Raw genomic sequence first — 24,695 nt, forward strand, 5'->3', positions numbered from 1 at the left:
TCTGATCAACTGACCAATTCTCGAAAAATTGATCGCTAATCGTGTAATCAAATATTGAAATGAAGAAATTTTCTGAAAATGGACTTGATCAATCAGATATCTGAATAACTTAGTGCGTTAATCGTTTCAGCGAATGAGGTAAGCTGTGATGAAGAAGACAACCACATATCTTATCATCCTGACAAGAACGACTGCACTATGTACTATATGTGTGAGGGCGAAAGGAAGCATCACATGCCCTGTCCAGTAAATCTGGTATTTAATCCCAATGAAAATGTTTGCGATTGGCCTGAAAACGTTGACGGATGCGTACAACACACACAGGCACCACCAGTGTAAAAAAAAAAGAAAAAACAGAATGGGAAGAAACAAAGATAATATCTATTTAAGGATATTTTTCTGCGGCTCGCGATTATACTGTAAAACGCGAAGAACATTCACACGATGTTAATTAGTATAGTAACGTTAATTAAAAAAAAAGATCGCAATTCGTCGAAAAAAGAAAAAAAAACAGGAACACGATAATCGTTAATCGACGAGGAGTTTTGTTATCAAGAAATCTTTTTTTATTCGAGAATTTTTATTCCTTCTCCTTATTCCAATTTCCCCTCTTTCCTCTCTTTAAAACTTTTACTTTTTTCCCCTTAAATTCTCCTCCTATCTCCCATTGATTCTGTCTAACTATGCGTTTCTCATGTGTATAAACCGCGCACTATGTCCAACTACTGTGACAGATACATTTTGTAAATAAAAAGAAATGAGATTCTCCGAAAAAAGAATTCATATCTCGTTTGTAACGGCGAAAGAAAGTAAATTGTACGTACTATTAACTAGTAATTTCGTTTTATTTTGTAACTTTACATAAGAAGAACTTTACATAAAAAGAAGATAATTTGTTGTTCGTACGACTTTTGTCTTTGGTTTAAGCTTATCCCTGCTATTTTCATTTCTAACTCAATAAGAACAACGATATAAATAAGTAGCAACGCGAAGTTTAATCCTTAATCATTGCAATTATAATTACTAATTCAAAACCGAAATATTAATACTATCAATAATAACAAGTTTAGTTTAAGTCGTTATTCTACTTAGTTATCTCGCAGTTGAAATTAAATTATGAAATCAGTTTGTAACAACCATCTATAAAGTCTTACTATAAAAATCCTTTATTTTTCAAACATAAATAGTAACATGTTAAACAAACAGCTAGTATTAAACTTACCACTAGTAAAGGTAACATCATTTGTGCGCATACTTTTCTTACATTAATATTTAAGTCTCATCGACGCTATTAAATTAAATCAAATTATTTAAGGCAACATATTTACACATTTTTGTAAATACAAATTTAACACTTTGCCACTCATAAATTTCTCCTCTGTAATTATCATTGAAGACAATGATTTTAAATCATTCGAAAACCACTATGAAAAAACTATATTTTAATTCCTATATTTAAATAAATATAGGAATTAAATATATTTAATTGCCTTATGATGTACATGTTGAAATAAAAAATATGTGGGAGATGGTAAAACCATAATGATCTCTTCGTTTTAATATAAAATAAACGATTCAGTAGGCGCGATTATCGTTAGGAGAATGATGTCCACTATAGCCAGCCAAGTGGTAGCTAGTCTTTCGTAGTTACCAGAGCTAAGAGCAGAGGCTTGACAGGCAGTGTGAGGGGTCCCTAAAGTTAACAAAACTTTGTCAGATGAATATGACGGTGTGGTTTCGGTACAGACGGCTCTCCCAGCGATCGTTCTCAGCTGTCGAGCATCCGATTGAGAAGCTGTATGGATTTGACGAGACTCTCGTAGCCATCTTCGTAACCATAAGCTGAGCCAGGCGATCTCGCAATCGCATTCAAGAGGATTTCCAGATACCTGTAAACCGCCTGAAAAACAACGACACAGTTGTTTTCTTTTTCTTTAAATATAAAAGTTTCAATTACATTTTCTTCATTATATACGTATGCATATACTACATATGTGTCGCATAATTTTCAAGAGAAACTTATTAATCAAAATTTGTTTGTATCCAGTACAATACACATTTGTGTGAGCGTACTGTGCGAACCAAAGATCAGCCTGTGTTTCTTAAGCCGTAAATATTAAATAATTTAACTGCTTTACGTACCAGCAACCATATTGGTGCCAACGCTCTCCCACGAAAGATTCCCATAAATAACCGAAGGACTAAGTTCGTTGATATGATTGTTCCTCAAGTCCAAAGTCAATTGGGAGAGTCTCTTCGTCAAAGAAAGAAACATATCCGACTGCAGTCTCCGGACTCGAGTATCCCTGATCCTTAATATCAATTCACCACCTTCGATAGTGGAGAACGCTTCTGAAGAAATTACCTCGAGATCACTTCCCGAAATAGTCAATTCTCTCAGCTGCTTTGTGAAAGCGTTTTGTATCTGATGTTTCAGCAAATGTTCTGTTACTTGAATCTCCACGGTTCTTAATGGTAATCCAGTTAACAGGTGTCGGAGATGAAATCCGTCCGCTTCAGGCCACGTTTGAATCCGAAGATGTTTCAGATATTTTAAGACGCGAAGGCAATCTTTGTCCACCGATCTGGTTTTATTCAGGTTTCTTAGATTCAGTTTCTCCAATCTTGGGTAGCCCAGGAAACTCTCTTTCGTCAGTTCCTAAATTTTTAATTTCATTAGCGAATATTTTTTGACAATTCTTTAAACACATAAAACACATTCATTTCGTTATAAAGACTGTAGACAAAATTTTATTTGTCTATAGAAAATAAGTTTCAAAGTTTAAAATATTATCTCTTGCTACTCTTCGAAGCTTTTAAACGAAAATGAAAATGTTGTATAAATCAACGGAAATACGATCAAAGAACTCACCTCTATTGGATTGCCAGACACATCAAGTTCTCTCAAGAGACTTAATTTCACATTGGGCATAGAAATCAACGAATCATTCACCAACCACAGGATCTTCAAATCCTTCAAATACTGGAACTGCTTGTCAGACGTCGAGTGTATATGATTAAAAGACAGATCTAAGACGTTTAAATTCGTCAGTGGAAGAAGAGGTATGTCTCTAAGACCGCAATTAGCCAAATACAGCTGCCTTAACCCAGGCAAGTAATGAAAGAGTTCCTTAAAATTCGCTTGAAGAATATTTTGAGATACATTGAGGCTTAGAAGTTTTCCCAAAGAAACAAACGAATTGTCTGGCAGGATGGTTAGCCTGTTATGCGCCAAATTTAAAGAAACCAATTGCGAAGTTGGAAAAGCAGTAGAGTCTAGATGATCCACAAAATTGTCCGCTAAATTAAGATCCCGTAAGGTATAGCCAACCTCGAGAAAAGATGGCGATGGTACCACGGTGAACTTATTCTTACTTAGGTCAAGAATCTCCAATTTTGTCCCTTCGAAAACGTCTCTTGGTAGGGATCTTATTTTATTCCCAGACAAATTCAGGATTCGTAAATTCTTTAGATTACGGAATTGCTCGGTGGATAGTTGAGTAATCTGATTTCCACTTAAATCTAACTGTTGCAGTAATTCTAAACCGTGGAAAGATTGTTTCCGTAAGCTTTCTATCTTGTTGTTTCGCAGATTTAGCGTTTCCAAGTGTCTCAGCGTAAAGGTGCCTAGAAAAATTTTCGCGATAAGATTTTAAATTATGTACAAATAAAGTTAATGAAATTTTTATTGGTAAGATGCATCATATTGCAAAGAGAGAACAAAAAGACCAATCAACAATGTATTAACGATGTTTCATTATAATCAAGGAACTGGAAAATAACGATATAGAAAAACATTATTTTACCTGATTCAAGAACAACGATGAAATTACTCTGCAGATCCAAACTTTTCAACTCCGGTGTTCCATAAAACGTGTCCGCTGGCAAATGACTGATGTTATTGAAACTCAAATCCAATCTCGTCAAATTATTCGTGAAGCTTCCAGAATTTATGGTCGAAATCGCATTATATGAAACGTTGAGAGCAAAATCTGGTCCGCCGATATCCGCGATCGCGTCCAGATCTAGCATCACCAATTTGTTAAACTCCAAATGAAGAAAACGCAAGCTAGGCAGACCGTAAAATGCATTCTTCTCCATTTTAGTGATCCGATTGTAAGCCAACGATAGCGTCACCAATTCCGGGCAATCCATAATGGAATCGGAATTAAGAATCTTTATTCTATTCCCGGTCAGATCCAGCGATCTCAATTCGGTCAGATTGTGAAAGCTGAAGTCTGGAATGGCTTCCAGGAAATTGTAACCGAGCTTCACATCGCGAAGCTCGGGATGGACGCTGGACAGAAATATTCGTTCAGGCAGATAGTGAAGTCGATTCGATTCCAGGTTGATGTAGCGTAATCGCTGGAAGGAATAGAACGCGGTCGCCTCGATTGTCTGAAAGTTGTTGTTATCCAAAACGAGCCACAGTAAATTCGAAAGGGGCCTGAGTGCTCGTTGAGGGAACACGTCGGTCGCGAAAGCGAAGCTCAACTCGAGAATGTCGAGACTCTCCTCGATACCAACGAAGCAATCGTCGTCGAGCTCCGTTAAGTGGTTGAAAGACAAACTGAGCTCCTTCAGTTTCCCTGAAAGTGATCGTGAGATTGGCATTTCCTGCTTACTCGTCTTTTTCTATGTACGGCATTACCATAAAATAAACAAGCTGTAAAATATTATATAAAATGACTAAATATTATATAAAAGAATAAAACAAGTACAAATGAGAAATATATTTAAATGTAAAATTGAACTGACCATTGAATCTCGTGACCAAAATTATTTAAGATCGTATTTTAATTAATCACATATATGACAACTTATCCTATGATTTTATGATAATATATGGTAATAAACCAAATAATTGCGACAGAGGAAGATCTAAAGTGAAGCTTACTTGCTCCTTTGAACGTTTCGTCTTTCAGTTTCGTCAAGATATTGTTTCTAAGCAAGAGAATTTCAAGATCCTCTGCCCATTCGAAGTCACCCGGCTGAATATAAGAGATTTTGTTGTAGCCGAGATTAAGATGGAGTAACCTCTGACACCTATTTTGTAAAACATCGTAGCATTAAATATGGATATTACATAGCGTAAAGATTATTTACAGCTGTATATCGATCTCTCAGTTCTCCAATATTAAGCAACTGTTGCTACCAAATCGCAAAACAGGATAAACTCTAAACATCGAACAATCAAGTGCACACACGAATTAAAGAAACAAGGCACCTGGTTACAGCCGCAACTGGCACCGCATCCAAGCTGTTCGTAGCCAATGAAAGAGCCCGCAAATTCTCTGCAAACTCATAAAATGCATCGCCAGATATGTTCCTTATATCGTTATTAGCAAGATACAGGTACGATAATTTCTTCAATCGACTAACTGCTGTAGGAACACTGGAAAGATCGTTATTCTCCAGGTTCAGATATTCCAGCATATCCTCAAGCCCTCGGAAAGCATCATCGTCAACGTTCTTGATCGAATTCGAGGACAAGTGAATCCTTTTAGTCTCGAGACCATCAAAAATACCAGTAGTTAACGATGTCAACTTATTGCTGTCCAGATTGAAATCTTTAATCTTCAAGGTTCGGTTGGTCAGGCTTAGTGTACCAATCCATTCGATGCAATTTTCGCTGACGTCGACTAGTTCTAAATTTGAACTTTGGAAATCGGGCAGTTCAAGGCTTTTAAAGTCGTTGCCTCTCAGATACAACCACGTGAGATGTTTTAAGGATTTCAAGGAGGATGGAAAGGATTTTAAAAGGTTGCTATTGAGACTTAGAGTGTGTATATTGGGAGGTAGACTGTCTTCCAATAGTTCCTCGATGTTATTGTTGTCGAGATTCAACCAAGCTAGAGATTCGAACGTGTTGAATATTTTTGGTATCTCGATGATTGAATTATCTCCGAAGAAGGCGTTTGTTAGTGCATCCTTCGAGTGTCCCCAGTCACCATCCAGCGATGTTAAATGATTACTAGAAATACACCTTTTCTGTTATAATTATATAGTTTTATTATTTGATAGATTGGTTCTTTTATCGAATTAATTAGAACCTTTGTCGAATTTACATTTTTACCTGTGCATGTTGAGCCAGTTTAGTTTCTTTAGATCGCGAAAGACCTTAAATGGCACGTCCTCCAAGGCATTGTAGCTGAGATCCAGTGAACGTAAACTATCCGCAATACCTCTAATAACATATATTCCCTTAAATGAAGTATTACATGCACCTCTTGAAGATATAACAATTAGATACTTACAAATTATTATTCTTTTATCTTGTTAAAAAATATTACATTTAACAGACGAAACAAAACAATACATACATCGAAAACATTTAATTTCATTATCTTCCGTCATACTAACTTACGAAAAGGATTTATCACCAATGTTGGACAATCGATTGCTCATTAATCCCAAAGCTTCGACACCAACTGAACTCGTGAGCGCGTCGTTGTCCAACGCCTGGATCCCAGATCCAACTACATCCAACTGAGCCACGTAACTTACGGAGACATCTATTATTAAATATATCTTTTTTAATTTAAATATGAATTTTATATGTAAAATACGAAAACACGAAGGACCATCCAATTTTGAATGATTCAGTGAATAAATTATTGTATTCGTCGTAAGCGCTAATATTTAAAAATAAGGCAAGAAATATAGCGTTGCGCCTTAAGAAATGAAAATAGATCTAGGAAATATCTTTCCTTCATTAATATTAAATGTTTTCTTCGTTAAAAGAAGAAGAAGACAATGACTTCTGTGCAATGTAATTTTTATTACAGAAAGTTTTCTTTTGTTCTGTACTTTTATAGTTTTTAAGCTATCAAAGCTGACGATTATTGCCTCGTTGTACATCAAATAATTATAGTTATACCGTGCCCGTAGCTTTATCCATCTCTATAACTTTCAAACGTGATGATTCAGTAAAATTAAGTTTGTGAAATATAATAAATCTACCTGGAAATCTGGCAAATGGTATTCCTATGCAATTGATATCCATCTTCGTGAAATCTTCATCGTCTTGAATCCAACACATACACATGGTGTTGAACGTACATGGTACGCTATAGCATTTTATGACACTCGACATACAAAAGATAAAAAGGCTCTCTATGTATATACGGTCCACCTGCTTGTTTAACAACATCTATATTGAATAAACAAAGAAACTAATCAATTTAGTGCAGTTAATGTACATAAAAGTTTCTTTTTACAAATTGTTCAAGTCCAATTTTGAAAAACTAAAGTGAAGATCCAGTTGTGCGTTGATATAAAATCTTAAATATTTTCAAACAATAGAAAATGAATGTATGTGGTATCATCCTAAGAAGAATAATTTATGTAAATAAAAAAATGAATATCAAACTGTAAAAATGACAATATACCACGGAGAACATTGAACTTAGTAAATAAATAAGCAAATAATCATGAAAAATAAAACAGAATAAGGGATAGATATACCTTTCTAGATGTCAATGTCCGGTAGCTCATATAAACTAGCACTCGTCAAATTAATCTTCGTGATCGTCTAACCATTTTAGAACGAATTACGGATCTTTCATTAGTTTACACGGTCTATTTTTCATGGCCATGCTAAAGGCAAGCAGTAAGGAAGCAACAGAACGCAAACTCGGGCAGACTGATACTAAAGAGCGCAAGTATGAAGCCGGGAGACGCAAAAGCGCATGTTCCTCCGGGTCTATGGATCGAAGTAGAAACCAAAACAAAGCTACAGCTGCAGTCAGACTGATGCGATTAATTTTGTAAAATAGATTTTGTGGTTTTTATCGAAGGCATATTAGTTTCTAATCCTTTTGATTTCATAAAATATAAGAAGAAATAGGAGATTCTTCCTACCACGGGGTAAATTAACGATAAACAATATTGAATCGAATCTGTACGATTTAATGGAATGTATTAAACGTAAAATAGTTCCAGTAAAATTGCATTTGTCTGGGTCCATAAACTCAGATCTTTTTCATTTTAGCTAAAAATTTTTTATTCTATCAATAGGATTGCGCATACAGATAAATGAATTGAGAAATAATTTTAAGAAAAAACTTTAAAAAGAAATTAATCGAGCAATAGCTAAGACTTTACTTTAATAATATATAGATGAAATGCAATTATACGAAACTAATTAAAGGCACTAAGGTCTTTAAGCTGCAAAATGCTTTTGTATAATAGTTTTGATTCATTTTTCCATTGATACGAAACGACATCGCTTCTCGAAATCCATTTTTATAAGTCGATATGAATTTGATCACGGAATTGAGGCGTTTACTTTACAGTGACGCCTTAAAAGTTGATGTACAATTTTTTGCCGCCATTTTAATCTACTTTGAATGAAAGTGTGCTGCCAGTATTAGAACAACCTAAGGCATATCACAAGCAGGTTGTATTTCGTATATATTTTTAGTGTGTTTAGTGTGTTCAATGCGTGTTTAGAGATGAGAAAGGATCGAACAAGGCTGGAAGTATAAGAAGGTCACTATGAGCCATAAAGTATGTATAATAAATTAACAAAATTAAAATCTTTTATTGTTAAAAAAAGACTGATACATTTACTTATCGTCGCTATTGTCTGGGTCTTCTTTCTTCTTTTTCTTACTTTCGTAATGTTCGATTTTACTTTCTAAGCTTTCTGAAAATCAATTGTACGTTTAATATGATTATCTCCCTCCAAAAAATTGATAAAAGAATATTAACGGATTTGTATACTAACCACAAGTAGGTCGTTTCATTAAACGTTGATACACTCTAGATTGTATACCAAGTAATAGACAATCACTTTGAAAAAGCATATCTTTACAATCCGTTGTATCTTCCAAATCCGATAACATATTTTCAATCATAACTGATCTGTTAAAATCGAAATTGCATTGTTTTTATTTATAAAAAAAATATAAATTGACATAACAAATATTTGAAACTTTTTTCGGGTTAAAAAATAGATAAATGTTTTAATTCTTAATGAGGGAGAATCTCATTTTACACGAGAAATCATTTTCGTTCTGTTTATATCGGCGATTTTAGAATCATAATATGCACATATAAGATTGTAAAAATCGGCATAAAAAATATAAATAATATTCAAAATAAGATATACATAGTAAAAATTAATACTGCATAAAACATTTTAAAATATCTGGTCTAAATGGAATGTACATGAGACATATGTAATTTACGCGATAAAACAGGTGTAATTTATTTTTTTTCTGAAAACTAATAAACTAATAAACTAAAATACGTAATTTATTAGAATGCTTTACTACGTACTTTACCGTGTTCAAAGTCCAATCTCTTTGTAAAAATTTTATTGTATTTAGTAATTCATCCTTATCGATATACCACTCCATCGTGTCGTATTCACAATACCAAAGATTTAATGGTATTTCATGAGCTAAATTATATTGTGGTTTCCTAGGACATTTTTCAATATCTAGAAGCTCTAAAATAATTTCCGGTTTCTCGTTTCCTTGACCAATAAGAAACAAAACACCCATTAAGCAACGAATTTGATGCCATAAAAATGCTTGACTTGTTATAATCAATTGACACACGTCATATCCTACAAAGAAACATATAACATACAATATTTTACAATACATAAAAAATTGTAGTACACTAACGTATAAATAAATATATTATAAAAATTCGCAATAGAACAAATTTTTGTTTATAATTTTTAAAAAATCTTTGAAATAAAAATATATTATAACAAAATAACATATATGTACAAAAGATAGAAAAACACATTTTTTTAAAATAAACATCGCAATTGTTACACTTACTACTTCGACATTTAATCCCAAAAATTTGTACTAATAGTAAAGTCATTTTAAATGAAATTTACAATTAGATCCAATGCATTCTTAATATACTATAAATATATAAATAAATACAATATTGCTAGGCATAATACTCAAATACATATGATTAGATCAAATGCAATAATTACCTGAAATATTTCTAAAATCTCGACGATACAGACATACTTTTGCATCAATAACTTTTCTTTGATAATTAGTAACACCATTAGCAACATCCATTTTACAAATATTTCGAAAATCATGCTCTCCTATAGTATATTTAACAGCTTTATCCATTGAATCTATATTTAAATTTCCTCTTGGGAAAAAGTACTTGTAGGTTCTAAATTTACAGTTAAATCTTGCTGAAAAATTATTAGATGTTGGGCACCATGCGATACATCTTATATTAGAAGGGAGCAGCCTATTTAATATTTTACAATATGGAAGCTCATCTTCTAATTTACATTGATCCTCTGGATTTAATTTACTCCTTAAATCTATGGAAATCACTTGTGAAAATGAACTGACACCTTTGTCAGTTCTCCCACATCTATGATAATTTGATGTTTCACGTGACTCTATACAACAACTTTTTATTAATGCTTCAAATAAATGCTCCTCGATTGTATTATCAATGCTTTCTTGTACAACATAACCGTTATAATTCCACCCAAGATAATAGAATTTTAAAAGAATATGTCTCTTATTACACCTAAAATTAAAATAGTCTATATTGAAATAAATAGTTTCTTTATCATAATATTTATTTTTATAGTTATATAGATTTACATACTTTGAAAAATCAAATGGTTTTTGTGATTTATGAATATCTTTATTTTTTGATTTTTCTTTTATTTTATTTCTTGCTGCTTTCAGTTGTTTATTTTCTTCTTCCAATTTTATTATCTTTTCTATCAATTCCTAACAAAAATGTTACTTAGGATAAAACATTTATACCATATACTATTATAATGGTTCCTTTCAACAAGGAATTGCATATTTTTTGTCATTATTAACTATAACTTAAATATTAAAACATAATGCAAAGTAGTGAAGTGATATAAAAAAAGCGACATAATCATAAGATTTCTATATTCTAATCTAACAAAAATATATGTAGCTTAATTGATTGATAGTTTATTTATCAGATTACTAACAGATATAATTTATTTATTAAATCAGATAATTAAAGTAAATATATTTACCGTCTTGCTGAGTAACTGAAGGTCTTCTTTCTCCAAAGTTTCTTGTTTTTTCTTTTTACCCATACTTGACATAATTTTATAGTTTTATATAATAACGAAACGAATATTATATTATTAGAAGATGTATTAAAAGTTACAAAAGATTACAATACTTAGCATATGATTATTAAAAAATACAATTCATATTTTTTACAAGGATTTATTATGTTTATAATTACATTATTTAAGATATTTCAAAAAAAGTATGAGTATTATATAAAACAAAATATTAAAAGAATTGCAAAATGTGTATTATTACTAAGTCTAATGCAATCAAGTATAGCTTCAATTAAAAAATGAAATATAACCTCAAATAAAAGAATGATATATAACCTCAAATGAAAGGAGAGAATATATTAAAGAAAAATACTAAAATTCGATTTACAAAATATAAACGCATTTATTTACAATAAAATATACGAAAAAATCATTTTAATTAGTATTTAATACATCTCAGGATACAATAAATCTCACGATATAAACGAATATCAAATTGTACATATGTACATACATATGAATACAAATATCAAATCCTCTGAGTGTTAACAAAACACAAAAATACTTCATCTGTATTAACACAAAGATATATAAAATATTAAACAAATATTAAACATTATGTGATGTAATAAAAACGTACATTTTTTACAAAAACACAATTAAAATACTTTTACTATTTCAAAATCTGTGATTTCATTTTGATCATACACAACAAAGAGTTTAGAGTTACAATTAGAGCCAACAAAAAGTTAAAAGATTGTTTTAGTACATCTTTGTAACAGTTTTAAAAATTTTCTGCATTTTACATTCACTTTACATTTTTACGGCTCTATATATGTGTATTATGCGAGTAGAAAGTATTATTAGTAATTATATATACAAAGTTTTTTCTGTAATTTGAACTTGATACAGCTGTACTCATAGTGCTATAATTATACATTTATGTACAGTTCCTTATTCTATTTTTTTAATTCTAATAAATTCTTTTTTAATTTAGTTGTGGTTTTATTATATTTAGATTTGTTCTGTATATATTGACCGTATACCGTATGTAAGTATGGTATACTCGAAATCAATTCACAACTGAATTTGTCATTTAATTTTATTTTGCATTATGTATAAATTGTGTTCCTATATTTTTATTAAATTTGGTAATAGCTTCCAAATATTTTAATTTAGACATTGCAATTTAGATTATCTTTAAACAAATACTGACGAACCTGCAACCACGAAGTAATATTCCATGGTAAGAAAAATCCAGTTAACCATCTGGATGTTATAAATATCTATTATTTTAAGACTATTGTAATTGACATATAAGATAGTACTTATCCTATTTTAATTATTTCCAATAAATTCACATATCTTTGAAATATGTGTGTTTATGTATGTACACATGATGTGTTATGTACATATTGCAATTTCAATGTATTAATTGTAATTTAGTTAAATACATTGTTGTTGTTATTGTATTTTTAAACGAATCTATATAAAATATTTAAAGAAATATAAATGTAAAAAATACAATTGTTGTATCATATTATACAGTGATATGTGTTTACATAAATATAAATATAAGAAGGAAGAAAATAATATATGTATATGCACAGTGAGTACTTATTAAGTGGTTAGTATGTGTAATAATGAAAATTATTCTATTATACTATAAATATTACACGTATTCCTACAATTTTATTATATTATACATTTTAAAATGAATTTTAATATTTAAAATATAGTGCTTTGCAGAGCTAAAATTATTAATTATAATCTTATAATCATATAATATAAACAAAGATAATATATCATAAGTACATCATTTTAAATTTGTAATATTTCAGAATCAAAGATGCCTGGGGAACCATCTATGACTAGTGGAAATAAAAGTGCTGGGAAAATCAAACGGATTTCTATTCCAAGAGTACAAAGTAGTACAGATACAGAATTGCAATCACAAAGTGGATCTACTCCATTGCAACCAACTGCACTTCACTATGCAGCTTTTCGTACAGACCCTGATGATAATATACTTCCACCAGCTTTACGATGTCGACTTTTTGAATTATTTCAACAAATAGAAAAAGAATTTGAGGTTCTTTACACAGAAAATTTGGGATGTATGAAAATATTGATATTTTTATATGTTATATGCTATGAATATTAATTTTTATAATGAAATATAGGAAGCTTTTATCTATTACTTTTTATATAATTTAATATGAAAAAATATCTTTATAATTGAGGTTTTTAAGAATATAAATAAGCAATGTCAAATAAGATGATTAAAATAATTTTTAGTAAATTTTACTTATTAACTTTATGTTGCTAAAAAAAAGTATAATCTTATTAATATATATGTTTCCAAACATCTCAATTTAGTACAAGAGAAGATAGATACTCTTAATGAGAGGCTTGAAAGAGAGTGTTATGGTTCTGGAGAACGGAGCTTACCTCTTGGAGATGTTGCAGACTTTCCAGATACAAAAAGTCTTTCTAAACAAAAATGTAAGAATGTAAATAATTAAAAGCAAGGGATAATTGGAAAGTTATCTCATTATTTTTAATTTATGTTCAAATATTAAAAATATATATGTTTTTTACAGCTATGGCAGGGAATTCAGCACCAAAAACAAAAACAACTTCTAATAAGCTAAAAGCACAAACTAGTAAAATAGTTTCCAGTTTTAAAACACCAACTATGACATGTAGTATGCAAAGAGAATATTTTGGGCATCGGGATGGTGTTTGGGAAGTTTCTGTTGGAAGAGCAGGTCAAATTATTGCTACAGCTTCTGCTGATCACAGTGCTAGAGTTTGGGCTATGGACAGTGGGCGTTGTTTATTGCAGTATATTGGTTTGTTCTTCCTTAAGTTACAGTTTTACATATTCTTATATATTTTATTAGCATTTGCAAACTACACATAAAAATATTTCCATTAGTATTGGGTTGGCGACTAAGTGATAGCGGATTTTGTCATTAGGTGGCAATATTTATAGTATAAGTTCTATAAAGTACACATTATACATAAAATAATAATTTTGTTATTTGATAAATAGAATATTTCTCATTTAATTTATAGGTCATTCTGGCTCTGTTAACTCTGTACGTTTTCATCCTACCAAAGAATTGGCACTCACGTCAAGTGGAGATAATTCTGCTCATGTGTGGCAAGCTGCTGTAGATTGGGATTTACCTAAAAGACAGAATTCATCTGAAGAACTTTCAGGGTTGAGTTCTGATAGAAATCTTAGTGGTGTGATTACTTTGAATGAGGAACAAGAAGAACCACCTACACTAAGGTAATACTTATGGAAAGCCAATTTAAATTTCCTTATCATTCAATTAAATTTTTAATCTAAATTGCACTTTAATGAATGAAAGTTGTTACAAAGAATTGTTCTTACATAGTTCTAAATAGGAAATCCACATTTCAGTATATATTTATACTTTGTAAAATATTACAGAACTCCAATACGAGAGTTATTAGGACATACGGGTGTCGTGATGGCTGCAGATTGGTTACCTGATGCAGAGCAGATAGTCACTGCTTCTTGGGATAGAACTGCAAATCTTTATGATGTAGAAACTGGAGAAATTATTCACACATTATGTGGACACGATCAAGAACTTTCTCATGTATCAACTCATCATACGCAACGACTTTGCGTTACTTCGAGTAAGGACAGTACTTTTCGTCTGTGGGATTTTAGGGAGCCCATTCATTCGGTTTCCGTTTTCCAAGCACATACCGAGTAAGTAATAATTGATGATGAATTTGTTAAATCTGATGAATCCTGGTATAAAATGAAATGTTCTTAAACACTACATTTTTTAAAATACAGAACTGTGACATCAGCTGTCTTCACGCGTGAAGATAAAATCGTTTCCGGCTCGGATGATCGAAGTGTAAAAGTATGGGAATTACGAAATATACGAAGTCCTTTAGCTACAATTCGAGGTGACAGTGCCGCTAACCGATTAGCCGTATCAAGCACTGGCATCGTTGCAATTCCACATGATAATAGACAAATTAGATTATTTGACCTTAACGGTCAACGATTAGCTAGATTGCCTAGAACTAGCAGACAGGTAAGTAAAAATTTCACCTTATGTCCTATAGTATCGTTACTTTAATCTCTCTTTACATATCTTGTGATAATTTAGACTTAAAATTTCACGGTGAATTTAAAAAAAGAATTTGTATTTTATACTCAGAATATAAAAATACTTTAAATTTGATTTTGAAATTGACTTCAATTGATTTCAGGGTCACCAGAGAATGGTCTCATCTGTAGCCTGGGCTGAAGATAGCGGAGTCTGTAACTTATTCTCTTGTGGTTTTGATAGATTAGTCCTTGGGTGGAGTATCATACCTCTTAAGGAATGTTAAATATATGTATATTACAAATATATTTATTTAGTTTAGTTTAATGTTATATTATACCAAACAGGATTACAAAATCAAATTCAATTAAAAATAAATAATTAAACTAATTTTAAAACTTCAAACGTCGTGAAGGAAAAATTAGGTGTGCAATTGTAAACCACTATGCCTATTCCCAAAATTATTAAAGATTCCAGTCTTCTATTGTTGGTCGCCACTGAAATTATATAACATATAGATATATTAATAATAACTATAAATAATTTATTCTAATTATAAGTACGGTTATACGATTATAGTAATAGGATGAGTTTAACCGCTATATGCGTAAAGCATTCATCAGCTTAGCACCGAAAGGTATTTTAACTTAAACATTACATCCTAGAAGATTCATACGTAACAAATAAATAAAATATAATGAACTATATGAAATTTCTTACCTGAATAGCTTGTGAGTAAGCAAAGGAGAGTATATCCCGATATAAGCAAGTAATGGGGCGTCAGAAAAATATGTCCCCAAGTAATTTCTAACAGTCCTAATAATTTTCCAGATCCACCAATGATTAAAGCTTTCATTAACTGTATCACACTACATTTGTTTGAATTAGTTGGGTAAAAATACCACTTCACTTTAGTACAGAAAATTACAGCGGAGGCGAAAGTAGCGAGAGCAAAAGCAGTGTTGAATAATATTAGATAGACACTACATTGTCCATTAAAATTAAGTTGAAATATCTTCCAATATTGACCATACTGATTGCTATTGTTACATAGAAAGAAATTTCGGAAAGATTCAATAAGCCACAAAATTATTACTAGTTTCCAACACGACGTTATATCGCAATTGTGAAGCAAATGTCTGTATGCTTGTCTTTTAAGCAATATTAAGTCAACCAATATTATTACTGGATCGTATTCAATATATTTATCTGCCAAGAGATCACATGTTCCCTGAAATGAATAAAAATAAATTATTAACCATTTAGAAGCAAGAAATAATTCTTTTTTATAATAGAAGTTATTTTACAGTATAAAGTTCCAAAATAGTAACTTTAGAAAAACTTGGAGTATTGATTTTGAACCAATGAGAGAAGTTCATGTACACAAATGTCTGATTTAGGTTTATTTGTCAAGTTATAATGAGAAAAGAATGTTATATGTAATTTTATTATGAACACTTTATTACGAAATCAATAACAAAATACAAAAAAGGTATAGAAACGTAAAGGTCTAAAAGTAGAAGTGCAGGAAACATGGCAACAGGAATAAGTAATAACGTAAGTTATCACGAATACTAAAATTATTTGGTATTTGCTTACTAAATATATACAAATGTGATACACATACTCGAATACAAAAAACGTACTTTTATATTATGTATATATTATAATATATTATAATATAATATTATACATCATAATATATCACATAACTTGGAAATTTGTAAGCTATGACTAAACGTTTATAACAATAGTTATATCAAAGTAGTCTTCTGGCGATAGGCCATGTATTACGTACGATTTAAATGGTAAAATAATGATAACAATAACTATAACAGGGACAATATTATCTTTCTTGCTTTTTATTAAAATGATCTATTATTCGTTTTGCATCGGCTTCAATTTCTGGTTCGATTTTACTCAGCATCCTTAAATTATACAATAGACGATCAATTTCTTCGTCTTCTATCAAAGAAGGAGATGATTCAAATTTGCAAATTTGTTTCAAAATTGCAGTTTCCTCTGGAATGATTTCCGCCTGCTCGCATCCGGAAATCCACTCTGTTATTTCCTCAGCAGACATCACGTCGATCGATTTCTCTGCATTCTGTTCATCAGTGACCGTAGAATTCTCTGTTTTAATATTATTAAATTCAAACTGTCTGTTAAGAATTTTCACCCAGGAACTACGAATGTTTTGTGGTGTAACATTATTCCATGCTTCGCTAATGTAATCGATGCAATCCTTAATATCGTAATCAGCATAAAACTGTGTAAGTCCGTCGTTATACTGAAGTACCTATGAAGAAGAAATATATATGAGAAAATTGCATTATTATAAATATTATTTTAAACGAAGTATTAAACGTACAACATACCCGATGAAGTAGTTCAAGCCGAAATATCTTTTTACATTGAGTAATTACACCTCGGTCCATAGGTTGGATCAACGAGGATGTATTCGGCGGTAAAAATATTAACTTAAAGTGGCCATCATCCAGTTCCTTTTTTTCAAGTTTGTGTGCCTTGAAATTGTCAACGAGCAATATTACTTTTCCTTTACGTTGTTCCTGTAATTGGCGCTCTTTCACACTTTGCTTAAAATGATTAGTATACCATTCTCGAAAAATATCTTCGTTAACCCAGGCATTACAATGACTTTTATATACCACTGGTAACCTATCCTTACAATGTTTCAATGCTCGGGGATTTGCAAATTTATTTACAAAGAGTAATGGTAATTTGTGTGTACCACTAGTGTTTGCACAAAATGCCACAGTCACTATGTCTGTTTTTCTGTTTTCTCCTTTTATGATCAGATATTTTTCTTCATGAACTAATGTCTTCCACGGAAGTGCTTTCCAAAGTAAACTAGTCTCGTCCATGTTGTACACATCTTCTTCGTTTATATCTTCTTTTACTAATATTTGTAAAAATTCACGTATAAAATTATTCGCGGCGATTTCATTCGGATCTGTCGTGTTCTTGCCAATATCATATTTTTTCTTCCAATTCTGGAGCCAACCTCGACTTGCTTTAAAATTCGATGTACTGGGAAACTCTATTTCTATTTCTTTAGCTTTATTTATTAAAATATTATCTGTTAAACAGTCTCCTAACAACTTCCTTTGCTGAAACCAACGATACAATTTTATCTCCAAATCGGTATATATTGGTATCCGTTGCCTCTTCATGTCTCGGTACTTTGGATTCGCCGCAAAGTTGCGAATGGTCTTCGAGTGCTGCCGGTATCGTCGTATTGTCCTGTTACTGAGTCCATATTCACAGGCAATACTACTCACAGTCATGCCATCTTCTAATTTTTCTAGGATATCTAGCCGATCTGCTATGCTTGTGTTATTACCAGAAGGGGATGTCATCACGAACTATCAAGTTATCTATAACCGCAGTGACTGAAAGTTCAACAAATTTTGTTCTTGTTATCACTTGATGTTAATTCTCCATTAAAGCATCATTTTTCCAGGTGTTTCATTCACTTCGTATCCGCTCCAAACCTATTGCAGGTTATATGAATACTTACATACTTCATAGGAATGATATGTAGTAGTGCCGCGTTAGCTGACTGAGAGTTTGCCGTGTTAGCTAATGGCCACTACCTCTATCAGTTCTTGGAAGTGACTCCGTAGAGAGGCACCTAACATATTTATTTTAATCTCGATATTTCGTGTCAGGTATCTGTATCTCATTCTCACTTAACGAAGAAGAAAAACACTCGGCTTTTCCTAGAATTCTACCTCCTTTGACAGTTGGTCAGATATTATTCCAAGCTACCGGTCAACTAACGCTGCACTTCTTTGCAGTACATTATGAATTAATATATTAAGCGATCAATTGGTTTAGCCAGCCACGTCCAGAACTGTATGAGTCTTGTAGATGCACTTTAAATCTTAGATTGCAGAAGTTCCGTTAAGTATCATATATCGATGACTATATATAATTACGAAAAAACTGCTCATCATCTAATACCTTTGTCTGAGGTCGAATCGCCGAAGCAGTACATCGAATTCTCTTCGTCTGAATAAACTACATAAACCGAAATTTAAAAATAGTTCTTATAAAGAGCACAATCATACGAACAATAATAGAAACTAACGTAGTCATAAAGAACATAAGGAATATTTGTTATAGGAATAATGGTCTTTGTTGCTTAGAACACAAGTTAACTGAGCGAGAAAATAAATGCTATTAAATGTAAACATAGGTTATATTAATTTATTGATTTTGCGATGGCGAAACACAATTACCGGATACCGATAGAAATCCGTTCCCGTTTTCCTGCCATAATACAGACGGATCATCAGACATTACATGGTTTTACTTGGTGTTGTTATGTGGAAACGTAAAGTGGTCCGCGATTATCAGACGACATGATTTATGATATATTTGATAACAAAATGAGCGAACATTTAGATATTTTGCAATTTTAAATGTTTCGTTACTTATTCTTATGTTATCTAAGCATAAATTATAATTTTCTTACATAAATTTTATTTTGGAACATTATTCTGTAAAGCTGTATATAATTATATATAATTATTTGTAAATAAGTGAAATATGATATAAAATAAAAAATTGGCTAACCATTCATTTATTTATAAAACAATTTTCGTACGCAATTATTTCGAGAAATGAAACTAATTTTTAATTTCTATAAAAAATAAATTTATATAATATATGACATACACATTTTAAAAGCTTTAGAACACTTGGACAGTATCTCCTATAAAGCTCTTCCACCTCAGCTCCGCAATTTACACATCGATACATTATAAAATTATTTATCGTTTTAATTTATGTTTTGTTCTGTAATATTTCCAGATCATCTACAGTAAACAGATATTACCTAAAATTCATAACATTACATCATTTCTGTCATGAACTTCAAATCTGGATAATTTTGATTAATAAGAGAAAAAGAGAAAAGAAGTCGAATTTCACTGTTTTCTCAATTATTCTCATTATATTGTTTTATTATTACCAGAATTAATTATAACATGCAATGATCGATACGTACGTAGAAATATGAATATAATTGTTTTACGAATGATTACATAAAGAACAATTAACCTTGAAGGTTCTTGATAGTTATTTTATCTGTCTAATGAAGAATACAAAATGCCGCAATTACTGTATGCCTATTTGATCAAGGTTGTATAAGATTGTGTGCACATGCTTAAAGAGAAAGTCAAGTTAGTTTTAAGAAACAGGAATCGGTATTACAGTTACTCAGTTACTCTACAAAGTTGATGCTGAACACAAGAAATGGAGAACGACACTATTTTGCTTCCGAACGGACACTTGATGCCAATAGTCGGTTTTGGTACATGGCAGGTAAACTTGTAAAATAAAAAGTTTTTGTAAAGAAAATTATTTTTAATACAATACTATCATTAAATACTCAAATACAAACGTTAATGTATCAAATATTAAAATGTACAGATACATTTTCGTACCATTCGCTACGATTAATTTTTAAACGTTGCATATAATCTTCTTCTTAATGAAATACTTCTTTTACAGTCTGTAAATTTAATTTCATTAATTTACAATCCTATGTAGTAATTCCTCTATTTAATATGAAATTTTATAAAATCTACTATTATTTGAGTGAGAAAAGTTTGATTACAAATTACATATATGAAGTTTTAATTTCAAAATTATGGAAACTGTTAATTTGAATAATATCTATAATATCACATCATTATTGTATCAAGCATTATAATAACAGAGATACAACATTTTACTGTGTATGTGTATTCATGACTGTATATGTATATTGTGGTATTATATAAATTAATTGTGTAAATGAAGATTTAACATAGATCTATGTATCAACTTGCTTGATTTAAAGTGTAATATTTTTTTCAATGATATAATAGTAATAGCAAATGTTTTCTATTTAATTATGAAAATGTGGATCAAAATATATCATTATCCTAATATGGTAATAAAAATTTCTAATATAATCATACATTTTTAATATGACATATCAATATATATATAACAAAAGAATGAAGAATTGATTTACACATGTATCTTGACAAAATTATTTGGGTTACTGAATATTTTATATCTTTGTGATGTCCCACATATCTTTGATTAAAAAGGGAATATCAAAATTATATTCACAAATGCCTTAAGAAAGATAGAATACAAATAACTATACATACAACTTTAATTAAAATAAAACATATATATATTGCCATGCAATTAAATAATCTCATATGTTATAGTATGTTCATATGCATAGATTTAATTTAAAATTAAGACCAGTAACATATAGTTTTTATTAAATATTTATTATTAATAACTACACAATTTCAATTTATTACACTGTAGAAACTTCAATAAAAGTGCTCATAAGTTATATATACACATAATTAGTATAGTCTCTAACCTCACATTTTAAAGCACAAGTATCGCTAATTTATATATTCAATTTTAAAAGCTTTATTTCTCTTAATCTCCAATATTTTTATAGCAATAGTTAGAATAAGCTGTAAACATAGTCTACTAATATTTATATTAATTTTGTTAAAAGGATAAGTAATACGTAATAATACTATACCTAGTAACAGGTTACATATTTCTTTTACACAGTTATAATCTTGATTAGTTCATGTCTTAGAAAGAAAAAAATATCACTTTTTTCATAAAATTTAAATAAAATACAAGAACATAACTTTTAGAGGAAATACGTAGTTTAATGACACATGTATGACAGAACACTAGATTGAACACAACTGATAGTTGTGCGCATGCATGATATAGATTTGTCGAACACCATTTTCATAATGACCACATTATCAAAATACATGAAGTATTTAAATTATTTATCTAAATACCGATTTGACGTTTTGTTTTATTTAAATTGACCGTACATTTACGTTGACTGAAAACTGTCGAGGAAATAAATACAAACATATATGATATTCCGATTTTTTAATAAACAAATTATTACAAGGACTTAAAAACAATATATCTACCCATACACAGGATATTCGTATTACTACTAGGGTTTTTTTACAAATATGTACAAAAAATGATAGAGAAAAAGGTTTTACAGTATTTTAAAATCAATACAATAGTACATGTGCAACTTCTTATATTTGTAATGTTTCTCTGAAAAACGAAGGTAACGTTTAGTTTTTTATATGGAATACTATATACATATCTCTATATGTAAATAGCCGTGGTACATACTATATGCAATAGCGACTGCGCAGAAACATTCAACTGTAACGTAATAGCATACAAACCTTCGAAATCATAATAAATAGTTTGAATATTCAGCATTTTTAATAATAAATATGTATAGGAATATACTACCTTTAGTTCTTTTGACTATATTTTAAAATGTAAATTGAACATAAATACATCAGTATTGTTTTAGTTATCTTTTTTTCAAATTATATAATTTCATTTAAACAGTTATTGCGGGAAAGGAAAATAATTATTAATTAATTTCTATCTCATAAGTGGGATTTAGTTCTTGATAATTAGTTATTTCTGCATCTTAGATATTATCACACTTAAATGCTATATATAATTTAATTAATAAAAAAATACTTCTGCTACAAAGTTATATTTCCTAATGGTTTAAAAAGCATGTTATAATGTTTTAGGCAAATGAAGAAGAATTACAGGACGCACTGAACATTGCTTTAGAGGCAGGATACAGACATATCGATACAGCACCAGTATATGAAAATGAAAAAGTAATTGGTCACGTTCTTAAAAAATGGTTTGATTCTGGAAGAATTAAACGATCTGACATTTTCATTGTTACGAAGGTAATATCAGCTATATATTCAACGTCGTATTTACTTGAAAATGTTTATTGTAATATAATTGGATCGAGAAAATATTAACGAAATTGTTAAAAATAACATTGAGATATAAAGGATCAGTAAAAATTATTTTTTACACTTGTAGCTTCCTGATGTCGGAAATAGACCAGAAGATGTTGAAACATGGATAAAAAGATCTTTAAAAAATTTGCAGTTGGAATATGTAGATCTATATTTGGTTCACACTCCATTCACTTTCAAGAAAGTTGGAGACGATTTACATCCTAAGGATGAAAATGGACAGATACTACTTGATCTTAGTACAGATCATGTAAAAGTTTGGGCTGAAATGGAGAAACAAGTGGAATGCGGACGAGCTAAAGCAATTGGGCTATCAAATTTTAATATCCCTCAAATCAAACGAATTGTAAAAAATGCGAAAGTAAAAGTATCAATGCTGCAAATTGAATTACATGTTTTTTTCCAACAGAAAGAACTGGTAAGATGCATTTTTCTTTAAACACACTCTTTTTATTACGAAATTATTAGACATAAAATAAAATAATACTTTACAGGTAAAGTATTGTAATGAGGAAAAGATCTTTATAACAGCCTATTCGCCGCTTGGTTCGCGCGGTCTTGTTAAATTACTAAATAAAACGGAAAATATCCCAGATATGTTACAAAACGATGTAGTACTAGAAATAGCAAAAAAGCACAAGAAATCACCTGCACAAATTTTATTGCGTTTCATTGTACAAAACGGAATCGTAGTTATCCCTAAAAGTACAAACCCTCAAAGAATTAAGGAAAATAAAGAACTATTCGATTGGAAACTTAAACCAGAGGACATGCAGAAATTAAAAAATCTCGATCTTGGTGAATCTGGCAGAATTTGTGATTTTGAATTTCTTAAGGGAGTAAGGAATCATCCTGAGTTTCCTTTTTAAACCTTTCGTAGATTCGTATGACTTAAATATGTACACTACAATATACCATTTACTATACTCAAAAATAGTAATTTTATGGAAATAAATATTTTTAATTGCTTGTGTATGTTTTAAAATTCTATACATAAATGTATTTTTAAAAGAATTATATCTTTATTTCTGTTCTCACTGCATTGTTCTTTTTGCTTTATTATTATTTAAAATGAAATCAATACCATCAATGTTTCATGAATGAAATCAATTTTTTACCCTAACAAAAGAAAACATCTTAAACAGTGAAAAAGTGTACCCTAAATCGAAAAAAATGTTACTACGAAACGCATGGAAAAGAAAAGAACCGTGTGTAATTTACCTTCCTTGAAACATTAGCATAATATTTTTTAAACTTTATTCGCAAGTAAAATAAACTTCTGGTACCTATTTGAGAAAACCAATAACATATTATTAGTTACGTGTTCTACGAGTCTTGTACTTCGAAATGGAAAATTTGAAATGTATTAACCTTGGTTAGACAATATGGTTTAAATAATTGAATGAAACGTGTGTCAATTAAATATGGAAAAAGAAAACATGTAATTGTAAAATGCATAAAAAATCCCTGAAGTGTTAGTACAGAGAGGAACAAGATAACATAAAGAATCTTGTCTATAAACAAACAATACTGTTCTTCGGTAACATGTAAGTAGAATGGGGCACAGCTGTGTAAATTGGTGTAAAACCAGAAAAGAGTAGGGAGATTGCCAATGTGCATGGGAGAAACTCAACC

General features: G+C 30.4%; 7 protein-coding genes across 20 annotated transcripts in view; 3 read left to right on the top strand and 4 right to left on the bottom strand.

The window, feature by feature from the left end:
* The window catches only part of LOC132913299 (probable chitinase 10), a 32,772-nt gene extending 31,867 nt beyond the window's left edge, over window positions 1-905 (top strand). The window contains exon 16 of the mRNA XM_060971540.1: window positions 131-905. Within this exon, the coding sequence (XP_060827523.1) occupies window positions 131-339 (209 nt within the window). The 3' untranslated portion in view covers window positions 340-905. The remainder of the gene's footprint in view (window positions 1-130) is intronic.
* The window catches only part of LOC132913308 (small ribosomal subunit protein mS33), a 76,121-nt gene extending 56,745 nt beyond the window's left edge, over window positions 1-19,376 (bottom strand). Inside the window, exon 1 of the mRNA XM_060971562.1 lies at window positions 19,373-19,376. The gene's annotated coding sequence lies outside the window, so the exon portion shown is untranslated. The remainder of the gene's footprint in view (window positions 1-19,372) is intronic.
* LOC132913297 (chaoptin-like) lies at window positions 1,144-7,634 on the bottom strand. 3 transcript variants are annotated; one of them, XM_060971534.1, is made up of 10 exons: window positions 7,468-7,634; window positions 6,964-7,153; window positions 6,368-6,515; window positions 6,077-6,187; window positions 5,228-5,974; window positions 4,898-5,046; window positions 3,807-4,589; window positions 2,873-3,627; window positions 2,143-2,659; window positions 1,144-1,900 (listed from the first exon to the last, which is right to left on the bottom strand). In XM_060971534.1, the coding sequence occupies exons 1-10, from the start codon at window positions 7,495-7,497 to the stop codon at window positions 1,557-1,559; spliced, it is 3,774 nt and encodes a 1,257-aa protein (XP_060827517.1). In that variant the 5' UTR covers window positions 7,498-7,634; the 3' UTR covers window positions 1,144-1,556. The 3 variants fall into 3 exon arrangements, with proteins under 3 accessions (XP_060827517.1, XP_060827519.1, XP_060827518.1); XM_060971536.1 differs by lacking the exons at window positions 6,964-7,153; window positions 7,468-7,634 and having other exon boundaries at window positions 6,077-6,185; window positions 6,368-6,458; XM_060971535.1 differs by lacking the exons at window positions 6,964-7,153; window positions 7,468-7,634 and having other exon boundaries at window positions 6,364-6,443.
* LOC132913300 (WD repeat-containing protein 37) lies at window positions 7,762-15,476 on the top strand. Of its 6 annotated transcripts, none has more exons than XM_060971541.1 (10): window positions 7,762-7,869; window positions 8,194-8,511; window positions 12,611-12,689; window positions 12,904-13,179; window positions 13,442-13,567; window positions 13,666-13,917; window positions 14,144-14,363; window positions 14,529-14,816; window positions 14,907-15,153; window positions 15,332-15,476. In XM_060971541.1, exons 3-10 carry the CDS (start codon window positions 12,659-12,661, stop codon window positions 15,452-15,454), a joined length of 1,563 nt encoding a protein of 520 aa, XP_060827524.1. In that variant the 5' UTR covers window positions 7,762-7,869; window positions 8,194-8,511; window positions 12,611-12,658; the 3' UTR covers window positions 15,455-15,476. The 6 variants fall into 6 exon arrangements, with proteins under 6 accessions (XP_060827524.1, XP_060827530.1, XP_060827525.1 ...); XM_060971542.1 differs by having other exon boundaries at window positions 7,766-7,869; window positions 8,426-8,511; XM_060971544.1 differs by lacking the exon at window positions 7,762-7,869 and having other exon boundaries at window positions 7,876-8,511; window positions 12,611-12,671.
* LOC132913303 (tRNA pseudouridine(38/39) synthase) lies at window positions 8,526-11,780 on the bottom strand. The gene is made up of 6 exons (XM_060971556.1): window positions 11,027-11,780; window positions 10,615-10,742; window positions 9,968-10,533; window positions 9,286-9,577; window positions 8,732-8,868; window positions 8,526-8,650 (listed from the first exon to the last, which is right to left on the bottom strand). The coding sequence occupies exons 1-6, from the start codon at window positions 11,096-11,098 to the stop codon at window positions 8,571-8,573; spliced, it is 1,275 nt and encodes a 424-aa protein (XP_060827539.1). The 5' UTR covers window positions 11,099-11,780; the 3' UTR covers window positions 8,526-8,570.
* On the bottom strand, window positions 15,462-22,319 carry LOC132913302 (protein ARV1-like). 7 transcript variants are annotated; one of them, XM_060971555.1, is made up of 4 exons: window positions 21,758-22,306; window positions 19,873-20,032; window positions 15,889-16,399; window positions 15,462-15,665 (listed from the first exon to the last, which is right to left on the bottom strand). In XM_060971555.1, exons 2-4 carry the CDS (start codon window positions 19,954-19,956, stop codon window positions 15,550-15,552), a joined length of 711 nt encoding a protein of 236 aa, XP_060827538.1. In that variant the 5' UTR covers window positions 19,957-20,032; window positions 21,758-22,306; the 3' UTR covers window positions 15,462-15,549. The 7 variants fall into 7 exon arrangements, with proteins under 7 accessions (XP_060827538.1, XP_060827531.1, XP_060827537.1 ...); XM_060971554.1 differs by lacking the exons at window positions 15,462-15,665; window positions 15,889-16,399; window positions 21,758-22,306 and adding exons at window positions 16,597-17,467; window positions 17,547-18,581; window positions 19,156-19,212 and having other exon boundaries at window positions 19,873-19,964; XM_060971548.1 differs by lacking the exons at window positions 15,462-15,665; window positions 19,873-20,032; window positions 21,758-22,306 and adding exons at window positions 16,967-17,467; window positions 17,547-19,371 and having other exon boundaries at window positions 16,280-16,399.
* LOC132913305 (dihydrodiol dehydrogenase 3) lies at window positions 20,354-24,078 on the top strand. Its single transcript, XM_060971558.1, has 4 exons — window positions 20,354-20,520; window positions 22,815-22,982; window positions 23,125-23,478; window positions 23,555-24,078. The coding sequence occupies exons 1-4, from the start codon at window positions 20,452-20,454 to the stop codon at window positions 23,927-23,929; spliced, it is 966 nt and encodes a 321-aa protein (XP_060827541.1). The 5' UTR covers window positions 20,354-20,451; the 3' UTR covers window positions 23,930-24,078.
* Window positions 24,079-24,695: the final 617 nt, after the last annotated feature.

Source organism: Bombus pascuorum, chromosome 13, assembly GCF_905332965.1.
Source record: "Bombus pascuorum chromosome 13, iyBomPasc1.1, whole genome shotgun sequence".
Taxonomy (NCBI): Eukaryota; Metazoa; Arthropoda; class Insecta; order Hymenoptera; family Apidae; genus Bombus; species Bombus pascuorum.

Bases quoted from the DNA above. Each gene is read 5' to 3' on its own strand.
- LOC132913297 (XM_060971534.1), bottom strand. From the start codon at position 7,497: ATGAGCTACCGGACATTGACATCTAGAAAG. The intron at 5,975-6,076 runs GTAAAAATGTAA...GTGTATTTCTAG, and splicing joins AACTGGCTCAACATGCACAG to TAATCATTTAACATCGCTGG. The intron at 5,047-5,227 runs GTGCCTTGTTTC...TTTACAAAATAG, and splicing joins CCAGTTGCGGCTGTAACCAG to GTGTCAGAGGTTACTCCATC.
- LOC132913303 (XM_060971556.1), bottom strand. From the start codon at position 11,098: ATGTCAAGTATGGGTAAAAAGAAAAAACAAGAAACTTTGGAGAAAGAA. The intron at 9,578-9,967 runs GTAATTATTGCA...GTTTCTTTGTAG, and splicing joins AGATTTTAGAAATATTTCAG to GATATGACGTGTGTCAATTG. The intron at 8,651-8,731 runs GTTAGTATACAA...ATTGATTTTCAG, and splicing joins AATGAAACGACCTACTTGTG to AAAGCTTAGAAAGTAAAATC.
- LOC132913300 (XM_060971541.1), top strand. From the start codon at position 12,659: ATGTATATGCACAGTGAGTACTTATTAAGTG. The intron at 12,690-12,903 runs GTTAGTATGTGT...GTAATATTTCAG, and splicing joins CAGTGAGTACTTATTAAGTG to AATCAAAGATGCCTGGGGAA. The intron at 13,568-13,665 runs GTAAGAATGTAA...TGTTTTTTACAG, and splicing joins AAGTCTTTCTAAACAAAAAT to CTATGGCAGGGAATTCAGCA.
- LOC132913302 (XM_060971548.1), bottom strand. From the start codon at position 18,548: ATGACATCCCCTTCTGGTAATAACACAAGCATAGCAGATCGGCTAGAT. The intron at 17,468-17,546 runs GTATGTTGTACG...TCTTCTTCATAG, and splicing joins GGCTTGAACTACTTCATCGG to GTACTTCAGTATAACGACGG.
- LOC132913305 (XM_060971558.1), top strand. From the start codon at position 20,452: ATGGAGAACGACACTATTTTGCTTCCGAACGGACACTTGATGCCAATA. The intron at 20,521-22,814 runs GTAAACTTGTAA...ATAATGTTTTAG, and splicing joins TCGGTTTTGGTACATGGCAG to GCAAATGAAGAAGAATTACA. The intron at 23,479-23,554 runs GTAAGATGCATT...AATACTTTACAG, and splicing joins TTTTCCAACAGAAAGAACTG to GTAAAGTATTGTAATGAGGA.